This window comes from Tachypleus tridentatus, chromosome 13 (genome assembly GCF_004210375.1).
Source record: "Tachypleus tridentatus isolate NWPU-2018 chromosome 13, ASM421037v1, whole genome shotgun sequence".
In the NCBI taxonomy this organism is placed as follows: Eukaryota; Metazoa; Arthropoda; class Merostomata; order Xiphosura; family Limulidae; genus Tachypleus; species Tachypleus tridentatus.
The window spans coordinates 258,794,462-258,812,650 of record NC_134837.1 but is presented as its reverse complement, the minus strand read 5'-3'; the positions used below and the strand labels follow the sequence as shown (position 1 = coordinate 258,812,650).

The 18,189-nt window shown below is 33.6% G+C and overlaps 1 protein-coding gene across 5 annotated transcripts in view; it reads right to left on the bottom strand.

The window, feature by feature from the left end:
• Positions 1–4,164: 4,164 nt before the first annotated feature.
• LOC143236712 (semaphorin 5c-like) overlaps positions 4,165–18,189 on the bottom strand; it is a 164,880-nt gene continuing 150,855 nt past the window's right edge. For 4 of the 5 annotated variants that reach the window (XM_076475142.1, XM_076475143.1, XM_076475141.1 and 1 more), the window contains 7 exons: positions 16,183–16,319; positions 15,345–15,512; positions 14,885–15,058; positions 13,323–13,697; positions 12,588–12,779; positions 8,781–8,936; positions 4,165–7,310 (listed from right to left, as the gene is read on the bottom strand). In XM_076475142.1, the coding sequence (XP_076331257.1) occupies positions 6,994–7,310; positions 8,781–8,936; positions 12,588–12,779; positions 13,323–13,697; positions 14,885–15,058; positions 15,345–15,512; positions 16,183–16,319 (1,519 nt within the window). In that variant the 3' untranslated portion in view covers positions 4,165–6,993. The remainder of the gene's footprint in view (positions 7,311–8,780; positions 8,937–12,587; positions 12,780–13,322; positions 13,698–14,884; positions 15,059–15,344; positions 15,513–16,182; positions 16,320–18,189) is intronic. The other variant, XM_076475145.1, reaches the window with a different exon arrangement.

Genomic DNA, 18,189 nt, shown 5'->3' with positions numbered 1-18,189 from the left:
CTCATGAAAATTTTGCTTGTTTGTCCAGTAAGCAGATGCTAATGTGAACGTAGCTTTTCTGCATTAAGACGGTTGAAGACGTGGTTAAGATCAACTATGTCTCAGTGCCGCCTCAACCATGTAGCAGTTTGTCACACTCACAAAGATGAGGTCGACAAGATAAATATAGAAGAGCCTATGAAAGAATTCATAAACAGATCATCACAAAGGAGGTCTACGTTTAGGAACATGTAGACTAGAAAACTAAATGAATCTTACTTCAATGAAAAGTATGAATAATTATGTGCTACATTGTATTGATGTGTAATTTAAGAATTCGCAAAGACATTTTAATTATTTTTATCAAATAACATGAACAGTTTTTCAGTAGATATAAACTTATCAAGGGTAATTACTAATTTTATTAATATTTGAAAACGTAATTCATGCAATGAAAGTTATTAGTAACCTTGTCAAGTATAATGGTCATACTATGCAGTGTGCAGGAACAAATTCATGTGGCAGTTAATTTGTGACACATTTGTCTTTATTCTATTAACATTTTGAAAACTGTTCACAACACCTCACTTATACAAACCTACATGGAAACCTTGAAGTATCGTGGCAACAAGATTACTCTGTGACTGCATGTTTACAGCTTTCAGGTTCACGTAATCAGAGATTACCAATTTGCTAATTGAACAGTCCACATAAGTGGTTGCAAAAATCATCCCTCCCATCAGGTGTAAAAAATCTACGCCTCTGCTACAGTGGCATTCCTTTCTAAATGTTTTCTTGGTATGATAAACTTCAAAACACGTACTCACACACAAAGGAGATTTTCTTTACAGAAAGTTGTTGAAAGCTAAAAAAATTATAACTCAGAAAAGCTTCATTGAGAAACACACTTATAAAAATATTGCAAAACACACATGAATAATGCAATATTAACACAAATAAAACTAAAACAAACGAGACAATAACCCACATATATAACATACGAAAACAGAAGCCGAAAAAACATAAAACTAGTCACGTCTCTGTCCACATCTCTCACCATTTCGTTTGACTTATATTTCTGTGGTATTATACTCATATTTTTTGTAGGATGTGACTTGATAAAGTAGTAAAAGGTAAAACAAAACAGTTCCACTCAGTGGAGTACCAAGGGGGGGGAAGTTTTTTGTTTGTTTTTTGAATTTCGCACAAAGCTGCTCGAGGGCTATCTGTGCTAGCCGTCCCTAATTTAGCAGTGTAAGACTAGAGAGTAGACAGCTAGTCATCATCACCCACCGCCAACTCTTGGGCTACTCTTTTACCAACGAATAGTGGGATTGACTGTGACATTATAACGCCCTCACGGCTGAAAGGGCGAGCATGTTTGGCGCGACAGGGATGCGAACCCGCGATCCTCAGAGTCGCACGCCTTAACACGCTTGACCATGCCAACAGATAAGAATGATCGAGAAAAATATTTCATCTTCAAGGTCAGACATCATAACATGTGATCATCTTTTACCTGTAGTTTTATCAACATTTTGTACAGCTCTTTACAGTAATCTTTCATAAATCAATGTCTTCTTACTTGAAGGCCCATCGCTAAGTCTACGGACTTACAACGCTAAAATCAGGGGTTCGATTCCATTCCGTGGACTCAGCAGATAGCCCGATGTGGCTTTGCTATAAGAAAACACAAACTCTTACTTCACGTACAAAGTTTAGTTAGTAGTTTTTCGAAACCTCAATCACTCATCGAGCCAAAGAAAACGTTTTTTTAACAATGCAGAGTGAAGTAGAACAGGACAGATAAGGACAACTACAAAACAATCGACTAAAGTTGAATGTGGCACTGAAAGGGCATAATAGTTAGGGGGAAATCTCTGTGATGCCCCCCTTCCCTAAGCACGTGCTTATTTTGCTTAATGGTTAATCCAGGGCTGCTCCAGTTCATTATTTCAAAATTAGAAATCCTTGGGACTCAGCACATGGAACAAAACAAAAACTCAACATACTAAGAAACCAAATAAACACAGCCATTAAAACTATGTTCACCAGATAAAATTAACGATGAATTAGACAAAATAAAACAATACTTCATCAACATCAATAAGTTTCCTCCACAAACCGTAGAAAACATTACACGCACACACCTAGACAGAAAGCAAAATCAACCAACAAAAGTAAATATACCCCACGATTTAAAAAAATCGCGAAACCATATACTTCTGCATATCATATATTCCCGACATCAGCAGAAAAATAACCAACATTTGGCAAACACCAGTAACAAAATATGACATTCCAGTTAATACTAAATTTATTCGAAAACCAGGCACAAAACTGAGGTATATACTATGTAAAAACTACACTGACAAACACCACACCAACATTATTTATAAAATACAATGTGATAACTGCCATGGCTTCTACATTAGAGAAACAAGTAGAAAAATGGAAACCAGATTCAGAGAACATAAAAAAGTCACCTTCACACGTTTTTGAACACTGCAAATCAAATAAACACAACTTAACCATAGAAAACACTCAAATACTAAATAAACAAACATAAACAAACGCAAAATTAAAGAATCCTTACTTATACAACAACTTAAACCCAAAATAAACCAATATAAAGGAACACCTTTTTACCTATATTAAAAAAATAAAATAAAAAATATAAAATTATATATTCAAACATCTGACACCGCCCTCTATATTCCGACACTCAGTCACACAACTCCTTTCAAACATGTGGTCAGCTTCCGGTCAGTTACCTCTTTCTTTCTTTGTGAACTTTACGATGACCGAAGAAAGTCGAAACGTTGTTCGCTCCTCTACGTAAAATATTTTCTCAACTCAAACGAGTCGTTTTTACATATAAAATTAGACGGTTCTCACATATTGCCCTTATTATGTCTATGTTCAGTTTATTCTCTTTGCATAGAAATTTTAAGAGTTCTGTGTTCGATGCCAGTGTTCCTGGATAACAAATAACCTAAAACCTGAGACTGTGGAAGTTAATTTAATAAGGAACTTAAATATCTATTCATCATCGTCATTTAGCTTCTAATTCCAAAGAAAATATATTTTATGAGGAAAGCACATACAGAAATTTAGGGAAAACTTATGCTACTATAATTCTAGAGTTTGCGTTTACATGAAGGACATATTTCTAGGCCACAAACCTTCATAATTTTAATGCCAGGTCACAGACTCTTAGTTTAGGTATAGCCATCCATAATTTTATTGTCAAGTCATGGGCCCTTGGTGTTTAGGTGTAGTTACCCATAACTGTCGACTAGTGGCAAGAACTAACAGCATTTACCATCGCATGAACTTTAACAGTCAATCACTTTTATAGTACAGTCATGTTTGAAAGATCTATAGCATGCTAGCCATTAACTCAAGTTCCTTTTTCAAAATATTTTTTTTGAATCTGTAATAAAAACACGAAAGTGCGAGATATGTATCTTACTATAATTGACCTAAAATGTATACGTGTAGGGGTGGTATTATTAAATTATGTATAAAAGATTTTAATTCCTTACATGAAGTTTTCAAAGTGGAAATTCTTCATGCTGTGGCCCAACGACATCTGATCAAACAGAAATAACAAAATAATCTCTAATATTTTAACCCAGAACAGAAATGCTGTGAATTTGTTTCAACTCCATCACGTAATTGTTTCGGAATTCTGGTATCATTTACAAATTATTATGAAAATTTGTTTGTTTTTTAAAATTTCGCACAAAACTATACGAGGGCTATCTACACTTGCCGTCCCTAATTTAGCAGTGTAAGATCAGAGGAAAGGTAGCTAGTCATCACCACCCACCGCCAACTCTTGGGCTACTCTTTTACCAACCAATAGTGGGATTAACCGAACGTTATAACGCCCCCAATGAAAGGTCGAGGATGTTTGATGCAATTGGGATTCGAATCCGCGACCCTCAGATTACGAATCAAACGCCTTAACCCACCTAACCATGCTGGGCCAAAATTTTCGTTCTTGTCATACTTTTATTTTTTGCCACCTTTGAAAATGGTGCAAAGATAACATTTAATGTAACCACGTTTTGTACGATGCTTCAGTGAGGAACAGTAACGTATATGATTCACACGTTAATTATTTAATTGTTAACAATAATTTTAACTGGAAACTTTCAAAAACAAATTACGACAACAACAAAACAAAACAAGTTTATTCAAATCCAAAAATGAAAAGATATGATACATTCTGGCATCTTAAAATGACTTATATTCACGGTTTTACAAAACGACGAAAGTTTACTCAGCAAAGTTTGAGGATAGGTATATTCTGGTTTTTACAAATAAGAGTTCATTGAATAGTTTTACGCTTTCCTTATATTTAGATAGAAAATACAATCTTCATTCTTAAAGCATTATTATTTCTATAACAAACAATAATTTACATAGTAACAATGCAGAATGTTCACTCCTAATATACAAGTCTATTTACAAAATACTTTGTTAGTAGGAACCAAAGTTGCGCTACATAACACTTCCAGCTGAGGATTTAAAGTACAAAAATCAGTCTAATATTCTAACAAGTATATTGAATAGTTTTACTGGATTAAGAGAGGGAAAATATTGATGACAGGAAAATAAAACGTACATACATGAACATGATACACATGTAGTCATTAACACATATCTAAAGAGATTCATAAATTAGTTCAAAGTTTGGCACAACGTTTATAATCTTTCAAAATTATCTTAGGTTAGTAATTCATCACTACGAAGATATTATTTTAGTTCATAAATCAATAGCGCACTATTTTCCTGGACTTTAATTTCACAACATTTTTACAAACAAAGCTGTATCACTTGATTCAACAGTTCTTAATCTGTGGTCCGTGGGGTCCGTTCAGGTGGTCCATGGAAAGACTGCATAGATAGATTCTTTTGTAGTCCACCAAAGAAAAAAAATCAAATGGTCTGTGAACCAAAAAATTAAGAACTACTGACTGAAGCTATGTCACAATATTCTGTGTAGAAAATAAATGCAAAACCCAGAAAGAATGGTTGTTGGTGGTAACCATCGAAAGACCACAACAAATAGTTCCTGTTTATAACTACCACGAGACCACACATGATGAGCGATTGGTGTTGATAACTACATGAAATGGTTGTTTTCCTATATCTATAACCACTAACCCTATATATAAGCTGTAATAAATATTCAGTCAGTCATGGTTGCCCGATACACTGCCATCACAGTACCATGTAAAATAGGCAGATTAGATCTAGTTCACAACTGCTACCATTTGGAAAGAAATAACTTGTATATAGTAAATAAGTGAGTACAAACTCCTCAGGTGTTGTATCTTGAAGAAGTGTGCATACTTTAACACCACGCTGCGAGACGTTATATTCACATGAATTAGGATGATAGTTAACTCATGAAAAACACTGAGCCCATCGAGGTGAGATAAGAAATTTGAAATGTGAATAAGAAATTTCTTATCTTCATCTTTTATAATATGTTTGATCTGAACATCAAACTACTTTGATTCTTACACACAAAAGTAACCAATTTACTACTGTTGTTCCACAAATACATATTTTTACCATGTATGAAATCGTGTTTTGTGGGTAAAGCTGAGGAACAGTGTTAAATATTTGACATTGTTATGTATCCTCACGAGTGTTAAAGGCTTATATCATCCCAATCATCAAGTGTTTAATTCAAAGTACTTATCCTTAATTTCTTACTCACTTGTGGAATAGGTCTATAGCTGTTGATGGTAATTTGTGGTTGTTGCAGACATTTTAACAGAGAGGGGAATTTTAGAATACATTCCAACTCATCTTTACAAGTTAAATTAATGCAATAAATCTGTCGCAGTTCTGTTTCTTTTACTTGTCTACATCAGAGCACTGTTCGAACAAATTTTCTTTTAACTTTATCAAAACCAATGGCATAGTAAAGCTCAATTGGTCTATCTAGAGCCAACTGTTTTTGTTTTTTTTATGAATATTTAAACAAAGCTTATTTTGGCTGGATCAAAAAGTGATTGCATTAAAATTTACATTATCCGAGATTTGGTTATTAGAAGATAATTTTTGTTAGAGAACCGATGTTAAATGTGTATTTCACTCAAGTTACACAGAATGAAATAATACATTTTACCTTGAGAAAGTTATAACTACAAAATGTTTCTGGTGGAAAGAATTTGATAATTTTCTAAGCAGTCTTTTAACTAAAAACATTCATGCATATGTTGCAAGATTTTACCATGACATCTGGACTTGTATCTGAATGTACTCAAAGAGAATGGTACTATATAGATGCTATGACATCTGGACTTGTATCTGAATGTATTCAAAGAGAATGGTACTATATAGATGCTATGACATCTGGACTTGTATCTGAATGTATTCAAAGAGAATGGTACTATATAGATATTATGACATCTGGACTTGTATCTGAATGTACTCAAAGAGAATGGTACCATATATATGCTGTGACATCTGGACTTGTATCTGAATGTACTTAAGAGAGTGGTACCATATAAGCCTTAACATCTGGTCTTGTATCTGAATACACCATATAAGCCTTGACATATGGGCTTGTATCTGAAAGTACTCAAATAAAGTGGTACAATATAAAGCTCATATTTGGAATTAACCATAAATAACAAGAAATTTCAACAGTAATAAGTTAATATCTTTAAACTCATAAACAAAATCTGAAAATTAGTACCAAGTGTAGATTTTAAATTCAAGTGAAGATAGGAATTTGTTTTAGAAACCAGATCTGGCACCTGACAAAGGTGTTCTAAAAGTACTTTGTATGGCTACTTGGCTTATTATAAATGGTACCTATTTGAACAATCTAGACTTCAGTGTTACAATAAAACTTACTGTCATCATAAGTAAACTATAAACATGAACATTTCTTGTACTTTCTGGCAGGAACAGCTTCATACTGCAACTAAACTTTCACTCAAGTTCTTTATTCATTTAGACAACTACCCAATATAAAACCTTTCAAAAATTGTAGTCTGCATGTATAGGCGTCCTGAGTCCTGAATTTCTCTTAACACTACAATCCCGTAAGCAGATTTTCTCTGGTAAGTTACCAGATTCCATGCTATTTGAAGAGTTTTCTGAGGGTACATAAATATTACGGTTTTCTTTCTTCCTTGAATATAATCTTTCCCCATTGCACTGTCGTTTTCTCATGGCTACATAAGTCACAATAAATGCTGTTAAGGCACCTGTGAAGAATGATCCAACGCAAAAACCAACAACTTTTCCTTTTGATATCCCAGAATCCTTCAGTGTTACTTGTGAAATATGCATTCCTACAAAACAAAAAATATAAAAGAGATAGCTTTAAAAATTTTTACTTCTACTCTAAGACCCAGTTAAATAATTGTTTACTGTACAGCCCCACAAAACAGCAATGAAAACAATAATTTTAACATTTCTCCAAGATCCAGAACACATTTAAACTTTCATAATTTTTTAAGATTGTTTTTGATTTGGAAAATAAAATAAAACTAGAATATTAAGATTATTAATAAAAATTTGAAACAAAAAATAACTGATAATAATATCAAACACGTCACTTTTAACTGGTCTAGTACAGGGTTTAAAAAAAAACAGTTTGCACAACTGTTTTAACTTCAATTTGTTTTTTGTGTAACAGAGCCAATGCTTTACTGAAGGATTATTTCACTTTATAAAAATGTAATTCTAGGTCCCATGTTGACCTTGGAACTGCCTCATTCATTGTGGATTGCATATAATATGGTGGTTATTAATGTATTATTGCCTGAAACCACCCATTCTGATAAATGTTCACACAGTTCCTCTATTATACAAGGAGGATGGCACGACCAATATGAGAGTAGTGTACATGAATGTTAATTAACTATATTTAACCAGACCAAAGACCTAAAATTCCATCATAATTGCATCAGGGAACTACACAAGTATGTGGTTGAAAAGTTTCACCAGCAATCTTTGTTAGATTTTGATGTGTGGCTGGAATCTTATAAGTCTTTGTTACCTTCAGGTCTTTGTTTCACATTGTCAACAGTATCAGGAGATATGCCCAGTTTTTCGAGTTGAAAGATTCTCTTGTGTAACCACTGCCTCCATTTTACAGATGAGGACATTGCTTCAGAATGGACTGCAACTGGTTTTGGAGCACTGCTGTCCTGAAAGTTCTACTTAGTGCCCCCCCCCCACCTCCAATCACAGAAAACTATAGTAATTTCATCCTTCAAACCTTTGCTTTGGATATCTATAATCACTGCAATACATCTATCCTTCACAAGAAATACTCCACATACTTTATAGCCATTAATGAATGATTAAAATAACGCAGTAAACCATCGGTGGTGACGTGCTGTATTATCTTTATTCTTATAACATATAATAAACAACTCTCTCTCAAATGAATTACATGAAAATTAACCAAACTCCATCAATTCTCAACTCTCAATAGCAACAACTGAATATGAAACAACCTGGATAGAAAGATGAATATTACACAAATGTTAAATAAGTCTGCAACCTAAACTATCAATTGAACTACCAAATTTACCTTCCACTTAACATTACTCAAAAATTAACTGAAATAAAACGACTCTAGTGTTCTAGTAATAGTAACTATACAATGTTTAACAAATAAAATGTTGAGTTTTCTACAAGAGTGATTTGATAGGAATATCTCCTGATTGAAGTTTACAGCATAAACCTTGTCTTGTTTCAATGAAAGATTTTAAAAGATGTAACAAAAGTACACAAGAAAATAAAAGATGTACCAGATTGCCCAGGGATACAAAGTCTTGTTTCTTTTGTTCGACCCATGCAATGTCCAGACTGTGGTGTTGTGGCATTACAGCTTCTTTGTCGGTGTTGTTCATTTCTCGGGTCACATAGTGACCAAATTGACCATTCTTTCCAATCATCTGAAATTACTGATGTTTAATCCATTTTCATTCTATTTTATAATCTTGTGAAACCTTAAAAACTATAACTAATGACAATATACAGGCACAGACTAAAGGAAAGATATTCCATCTTGTTTAGTCTATAGGTTTCATTTACCAGATTATTTACAGAGGGCTTAATTCAAAACAGACATTTTTTATTCCTCCTTATCAAATAGTAGCCTGGCATGGCCAAGTGTGTTAAGGCATTCGACTCTTACTCCGAGAATCATGGGATCGAATCCCCTTCATACCAAACATGCTTGCAATTTGGGCCATGGGGGCATTATAAGTGACGGTTAATCCAACTATTGGTTGGCAAAAGAGTAGCCCAAGAGTTGATGGTGGGGGTGATGACTAGCTGTCTTCCCTCTAGTCTTACACTGCTAAATTAGGGATGGCTAGTGCAGATAACCTTTGTGTAGCATTGTGTGAAATTAAAAAAAAAACAAAAAAACTTATAAAATGCACCAAAATCTCAGTTCTGTGACAGCCATTCCACCAGAGTTGGAGAATAGTTGTGACTTGCAGGTCCAGCAGGTTAAGAAGAAAGTGATATAACCTATTACAGTCAAGGATCAAATAGCTTGCTTTAGGTAGCGAGAGATTACAGACAATGGCTATAAAGACAACTTTTGCCTTCATTAGCAAAATCTGGGGTTCGTGACCTGCAACATCAAAAATTTTGCTACCATAGAAGACTCTCCACAAGAATAAATTCTTGAAACAACAGATGTTCTGGTGTTTTAAACACAACATGAAAAAAACAAAAACCACCCAAATTAGTAAAGCTTGAAAAATACTGTGCTTTATTCTCTGAGGTTGTTCACGTCTATTTCATATATTGTTAAAAGGAAAGTATTTTCCAGCTGTAACGAGTGACAAGAATAATCCTTTAAAATTTAAAACTAAAAACAGAAATGAAATATATTGGTCATATGTTTTCTTATAGCAAAGCCACATCAGGCTATCTGCTCTGTCCATCTGATTTTAGCATTGTTTTGCTTTGTTTTGAATTTTGCACAAAGCTACATGAGGACTATCTGCACTAGCCATCCCTAATTTAGCAGTGCATGACTAGAGGGAAAGCAGCTAGTCATCACCACCCACCGCCAACTCTTGGGTTACTCCTTTACTAATGAATAGTGGAATTGACTGTAACATTATAATTCCCCCCTCAGTTGAGATGGCAAGCATATTTGATGTGACAAGGATTCAAACCCATAACCCTAGGATTATGAGTCAAGTGCCTTAACCACCTGGCTATGCCAGGCCTTCTGGCATTGTAAATCAACAGTAGGATGGGTCAAATATATTACTCAATATCTCATTTAGATTTAAGATGAAAACACATTAAAAAACAAATATATATACAATATATACACACATACACATAAATATTAAGTTTAAACCAACTATCAGGTTATTTAAATGATAAATTGTGACTAAAATTGAGATATAAAAGTGTATTGACTTAAATACTGAATATTTTATTAACTGTAAGAAACATTCAAGAATTTGCACAATTTTAAATTATAGATTGATTGTGATTGTCACTGAATCTACCCATAAAAAAAAAACAATTTACCCACAAACAGATATCTACATGGTGACAGGTTTATAGTCTTTAAGTCCATTCCAATTTCTTTTTATCAATATGCATGTATGTGTAGCAGCATTTGTATAGAATTTGTTCATTTTTAAGTAAATTTAAGTAATCCTAAGGAATGGAAAAGTTTAAAGTTATTATGATATACAAAGTAGACTTTCTTATGGTTCTGAAACCAATAGCTAACAAACTTGTAGGTCTGGAAAGTGTATGGATACGTGGAAGATCCATACTTATAGTTCTAGAGCAGTGGTTCTTAACCTTGTTAGAGGTACTAAACCCCAAAAGTTTCATACTTGCATTCACTGAACCTTTCATAATTGGAAAAATAAAATATGATTTTTTCAAATTCAAAACATAAGTAGATATTTTACTAATGCACAAAATGAACCATGCATCAGTTGCACACAATATCACTGTGTTCAAAGAACAAAACCAATTAAACATGAATTTCACACAAAAACAAAAACATAACTCAATGAATATTTACTGCAAATCAATGCGACTTTTGCTGTTGCCTTTCAGAGACAAGTTCAGAAATGCGCGGCTTCACATTGGCAAGTGCTACTTTCATATCATTTTCCCAACAAAGTCTGTTCCTTTTCTTCATTTTTATATCTACCATCCTCGAAAAGGATTGCTTGCAAAGATACGTTGTAACAAACTGTATGAGTGTCTCAAGGGCTTTCTTAGCAATAAGAGGGTACGCTACAATTTGGTGACACCAAAACATTGAGAGCGTTGTTGTTCTGAAAAGTTGCTGTTGAACCTGGCTCTACTGAAGTTCAATGATTTCGTCGAGGTATTCATCATTGACATCTGCTTTTGCAACACTAAACGTGAATGGTTGTCTCACCCATGCTGAATATGACTCTCTGGTGGGGAAGTATCCGTCGAGAGACTTTTCGAGCTCATCTAAGTGCATGGCAATTGCTTGCTTCAGTTCCTCGGGTACAGAAATGTCTCCGATTTCAGATACATCTTTGATCTTACTTACACAGTCGTTCAGCAGAGGACAGTTTGCAAAGTTATCATTCTCTGTTCGTCGTTTCCATAATGGTAGCTTTTTTTGAAAAGCCTTCAGGTTTTCTTCCACTTCGATGATGTTTACTCCACCTCCCTGCATCTGTTGATTGAGATGATTAAGAGCATTGAAGATATTGGCCATGTATGCCAAAATGAGAATGAACTTGGATTTTTGAAGCAATCTGCATGACAATGTTGGTGCTCTTACAAAAACAGGGCTAATTCCACACGCATGGCAAAAACACGATTCAGAACCTTTCTCGGGATAACCACTGAACGTTAGAATAGTACAGAAGTACCTTGCTTTTAGAGCCCATTTCATTACACAGCTCTTTGAAGATGCAGTGCTTCAGGACACGATTTCGCTCAAAGTTCACACATTCAACTACAATTTTAATACTTCTGCCAGTTTTGAAGGCAAGGTTTTTGTTGCCAATGCATGCCTGTACAGAACACAGTGCGTTACAATGATATGTGGTGCATCGGCTTTCACTAGCGCACCAAAACCAGAGTTTCGTCCCAGCATGACTAAATCTCTGTTCAAACAAACTGCAGAAACCATATCCCACGAAAGATCGTTGTCTCTGAAGAAGTCATCCACAAGTTTCTTCATGTCAACTGCCTTAGTTGTTGTTGTAAGAGGCTTACAAAATAAAAAATCTTCTTTTATCTCATCGTTCTTCATGTACCTCATGAATACAACAAGCTGGCTTAGATTGGAAACGTCGGTGATCTCATCTAGTTGAAGGCTGAATTTTGCTGGGCTTGAAATCAGATCTTGAACTACTTGAGCCAAGATGTCATCGCTCATGTCATCTATTCTACTGCAGATGGTGTCATTTGAAAGAGGATTTTACAATCTTGGATGTTAAGTAAAGTGTGAATTTTGAAAGTATTTTGTTATCTTTTAAAGTAATATCCATTACTTTTACAATCTTGGATGTTAAGTAAAGTAAAGTATCAATTTTTAAAGTATCATGTTATTTTTTAATTATATTCCTTACTTTTACAATCCTGGACATTACACGGTCTTTCCATACGTTGATCACCTTCACAGTTTAAACTATTTTGAAATGGATGTGGAGTTGAACAGTTTCGTTCTCGCACCTGAACTCCACCTCCACAAGAGCTGCTACAAGATGACCACTCTGACCATTCTGACCATGCTGTCACCTCTCCACCATTGTTGATATATGCTAATATGAAGTGAAATACGTGTTTAATCAGCTAATAATTGTTGGCATTATATGGAAATCATTTACAAAAAAAACACCATACAACAATGTTATCAATTGTGATCTTTCACAGTAAAGAGTCTGAATTTTATACAAAACAATACCCATATCCAAAAGGAAAAATCTTAATTAACGTGTCTGCAGCCTAGGTTCGTCAGCTACATTTTAATTACTGTTATTAGAAAGCTTAGGGAAAATAAGATCTCTAAAGAAAATTTTGTAAATTTTTGGCAATACCTAATCTGATTTTCCATGTCTCTGATTATTACACATGCACAAAGAAATGTCAAGCATCAGCTACTAACCAGGGTTTTAAAACATTTACTCACAAAATATAAAATGCCAACAATTCTTGTACCAGAGCATTGCAACATATAACGTAATCCCTCAGGTTATATAATATATTTGATTTCAAATAAAATTAAAAGAAAGCTTCAGGTTGCTTTTTTGTAAAAGAGAGACAAAGTTTGTCAAATATCAGGAGTGAAAATTTGCAATTCATACCAGGGTCAAAACAAGTTTGGGTGTCATAGAGACAGAATCGTTCTTCTGTTTTCATGTGGCCAATGCGAATCAAGTCTTCGGACAGGACACTGGCACGGCAGATGAACCTGAACCTCTGCTCAAAGTATCCATCTTTGGTGTTGTTTAGTCTTAGCCATGGAGACCACCTGCCAACTTTTCTTATTTCATCACATTTCTGTAGGTTACACTCCTGTTTCTGGGTAGCACACCCAATGCATTCAAGTCCACCATTTTTTGGAGAAGGGTTGTTGCATTTCCGATGTCGAACCTGATATCCACCTCCACATTTGACATTACATTCACTCCATGCTGACCATTTAGACCATTTACCATCAACAGGGGGAACTGAAGGTCCTATTAAAATAGAGATCTCAAACATAGGTTAACAAATATAAGTTTTGAAGTTTAATGGTTATGGTTTATTTCTAACTTTACACTTCACGAAAAGGTATATCAAATTTTTATGCACACACACACACACACACACACACATAAAAAATTATTCAAAACTTTGAGGTGATTTTTACTCTTTTATACTTCTAACTGAAACCTTTTGACCAAAAGCATTAAAAGTAACAAACCTTAGTTTCATAAGAAGCTCTTTCGGTCTTATATATAATGAAAATACAAATACGATCACACTATGGTTCCAAAGTATTCACTTTAGCATTTATTGTTTCACTATTAGTAAAAGCTTTATTCACACCTATGTTCACTAGTGAAATTTGGGACCAAAATGTAGGGAAAGGCATTAAAAGAAAAGTAATTAACTGTTATGAATGCCACGTGTATTCTGTATTCCACAGGAAACGTGGGGAGACAAATCCCCCTTGCTTCTCATCATCCCACCTATGCCTGTGTTCATTGTTGCAAGACTATTAAGAGCAATATACATGCCTTAAAGTAATAATTTTTTTGACGTTTGTTCTTTCTTTAACTTCTTGTTAAACTAAGTTTATTTTTTTGCCTAAATTTTCATTGGCACTCAGTATGAAACAGTTTTAAATACTGGTGTCTCATACAATCATGTGCTACAGTATTTATTTACTAATCCTTGCAATGCTGAAAGGCACTGAGAATTAGGGAAGAAGATTAGAAAATCTTTGAGGTAATAAATATTTAAAAATATATACTTATAACAAATTAATGTAATCGTTTCATTTAGAGTAATACTGTCATCAACAAGTTTCATTTGAGGACTTCAGATTTATAACAGTTAAATCACTCATTAGTGTATGTTGAAATAATGGGTGTTATATAGAGGCATACTTTTCATAACACCGTGAATATTCTCCCTGTGGTACTGAAGACAAGAAACCACATACATTGCTGAATAAATTATTAAATTTATGTACAATTAATGTCATTCAGTTTTGATGTTAAATATTATAGTGGATTCATTTGGTTATGTATAGTTACAGCAGACTCTTAACTCCTGCTTCTTTGATTCTAAACTGAAAACATTTATTATAGAAATTTTTAAAAAAATTTTGAATTTGATGAGATTAAACTGACAAAGAAAATAAATTTGAAAAGAATACCTGGACAAGGAGGGTTTGTTGAACAGTGGGTTTCCTCCATTTCCGGACCAAGACATATCCTTCCCCCATGAGTAGGAGAAGGATTTCCACAATGCCTACGCCGTGTTTTCAGAGCCAAACCACAAGACTGAGAGCATGCTGACCATGCTGACCACAGTGTCCATTGACCATTTTCTAAAAATACAGGAAAACTGAAATGTGTAAAATTTCAGAAAAAAATGAAATAAGACGATCTGTTTTAAGGCAGATGGCACCACAGGCAACTTACAGGTAAGATAACTATAAAGATTTCGGGATTCAGACACTACCTTCAGAAAACAGTGGGAAACTAAAGTTATGTTATACCACAAATCCTCTTCATTTAATTCATTACTCTCCTGTCAAGTTCTTTGTTTGACTAGCAAATATGCAATTCCCTTTGAGATCCTTATTGGACACTTCACAAAATACAAAGACTTACGTGTGCAATTTGAAACTTGTATTCTACGTCCACTGCAGTGATCACCACCGTTCTTTGGCAAAGGATTGGTGCAAGTCCTATCTCGACATAGACACCAATCGTTAGAAGATTCTTTGCCTGACTGTTCACACTGAAACCACGATGACCATTGGCTCCACCCACCATGAACTGTAGATAGGGTTAACATAACTAGTCTTAAGATATATAAACATAAAATAATGGATAAATGTGAAAACAAGATCATTATCCAAGATACTGTATTAATAAAAGGTTTCTCTTACAACATGACCTTTAATTATTCTGTTACAAGGGCTTTTCACCAGACTCTGAACAGCATTATATTACAAATGATAGCAATTTTCCTGTGTTTGTTCCTAGCATTAAGGTAAGAACTAATCTTATACAATGAATTTAAAACATTGCAAGATCTTGAGAGATTTTTATGTCACATAATTTCGACCTCCAATTTATCATAAAAATTAATTATCCAAGGTACACTTCCCACATTTTCACACACCTTTTTCAATGTATGCAGCAAAATGTCTAAGAAAAGCAACTTTTAATTTAAGTTCTACTACTTCTTCAGTCTATGCTTGTAAAACAAGTAATTGTTTAAGGATTTTATGGTGACAAGAAAAATGTATTCTCAAGATGGCTGATATGGGTACTAAATTAAAACTTAAATTAAAATAACAGTACAGAACAACGAATCAACCTCCTCAGGTCATCTTCAGATTAACAAAGCAAGTTTGCAACTGACCATTGTTTAAGTTTGCTCAATCTCTCCACTTTAAAATCTGATACCCGACATCCCTTTCTAGATTCTTTCCTCACTCACCTGGTATAACTTTGTTTGGACAACCAGTAGGAGACTGTTCCCAGAAACTGCTGTGAGGACTACGATAAGGGGCAGTAGTGCACTGTAATTCATGTGTGTTCCAACCACAGTACGGATCCATGGAATTAAGACATGAACTGAAATAATAAAAAATGCTTAAAAAAAGAATTGAGAGAAATCCAAATCATAGATAGAGCCAGAATCCAATATTAGTAGGAAATATAAAATGAAACTTTAATAATACACTGGCTCCTGAACTGAAAAACACCTCTTTACATGGACACATAAACAAACTCATCTTTAAAGAAATATTAAAAAACTATGAAATTATTTTTATTTTTAAAAGAAAAACAGACTGTACATTATACTATGTGCAAAATATGCAGTCAGAAACACAAACAAAAATGACATAACATTTAGTTACTGATGTATCTCAAATAAAGTGTGTACTTTCAGTTTTCAAGACTATTATTATATCTTTAGTTTCCACAACTTTAAATCTTACATTAAGGAGGTACTCATATAAGTTTTATTCCCACTTGAAATGGTTATGACAGAAATTACAAAATTATTTTCACGCAAAAGTGCAAGTTTTTTGTTTACAATAAAATACTGTACACTCCACAACCATATTAAAACTATATTTGCTGTTAACTTCTTACACTAAACAAATCTATTTTACTAATAATTGGTAGCTGTTTCAAAACCAATGATAGAATACACATGAAATAAATTTTCTTCAAATGAATTCAATTATTATAAACTCCATACAAGCCATAAAGAATTATGGGACTCAAGTAAGATGTATTTATTCTGAGGTTTTAAAGTAAAACGTTTTTATTAAACTGTTTTCTATTATTTCTGTTACAAGTAATATTGTGAGTAAGAGTTTTATCCAACAAAAGAAAATGTACATGGTTTCAGTTTCAACTACTTGTATATTTCACATTAGATTTGTCTGCTTGTATAAATGGATCTCCACACGTTTTAACAGTTAACAAAATAAATATGAATGAGTGTATACATATGAAATCGGTAATTAAAATTTAAAAAATAACAAATTAGGTACAGAGCATATTTTGTTTTCATGTTATATTATATTTTATTATGTTTATTTTACTGTAACTAACTTACCTAAATTATATCATCCCTCAGTTATGCATAAAAAAATTAAGAATGATAAAAAGGGTTAAAGGTAAGTAATTATGACTTCATCTTACATAAGTATACAAGCTTCTGAAAACAGTTACTACACTTAGCAAGTTATACAAGCATAAAACTAGAAAAAAACATTTCTGTGAGTACCTCAAGAGGTAAATACATTTCTTTTACAGAAAAAAAAGTGCACAATTCAAATATCATTATTTATTCAAGGGTAGAACACCTTCATATTACACATCGATGATGGAAAGCAGTAATTTTTGTTCCTAGAATAAATTTTATATTAATGGACCTGCATTATTTATTTTTAATTATAACACTATTTATTATTTAATAAAATTTAATATTATAAAATTACACCCAAATACTATAACCTATATAAAATATACATTTATTTAAATTTCTTTTGTTTCAACATTACACAAGAGCCATCTGTACACAGACTAATATTTACCTAATGGACTTAAGGAGGGTAAGCTAGTCAGTCGCACCTACAAACAACTCTTATGTGAGTGAGCAGTGAGATTTCACCTAGTGTTTAAAGTGGTTTTCCAATAAATGCATGTATACAAGTATGTGGATGAAGGAAGGGGTTATTTTTTATTTGTATCTTGTATTTATAAGTAAGTAACTAATGCTATCTGCTACTTCCTGTAATTCTGAACTACTGACGAGAGGGAAGGAAGCCAGTCGGCACCATCCTGCCTCTCACCATCAAATCTAAGGGATTTGTTGTCATTCTTATAAAGTACTCACAGCTTAAAATGAGAGGATACATTGTGATCTTTCAAACATGGCTTGTAATCTCCAAAATATTTGTGCTGATGAGCAGGTCAGTGCTTCTAA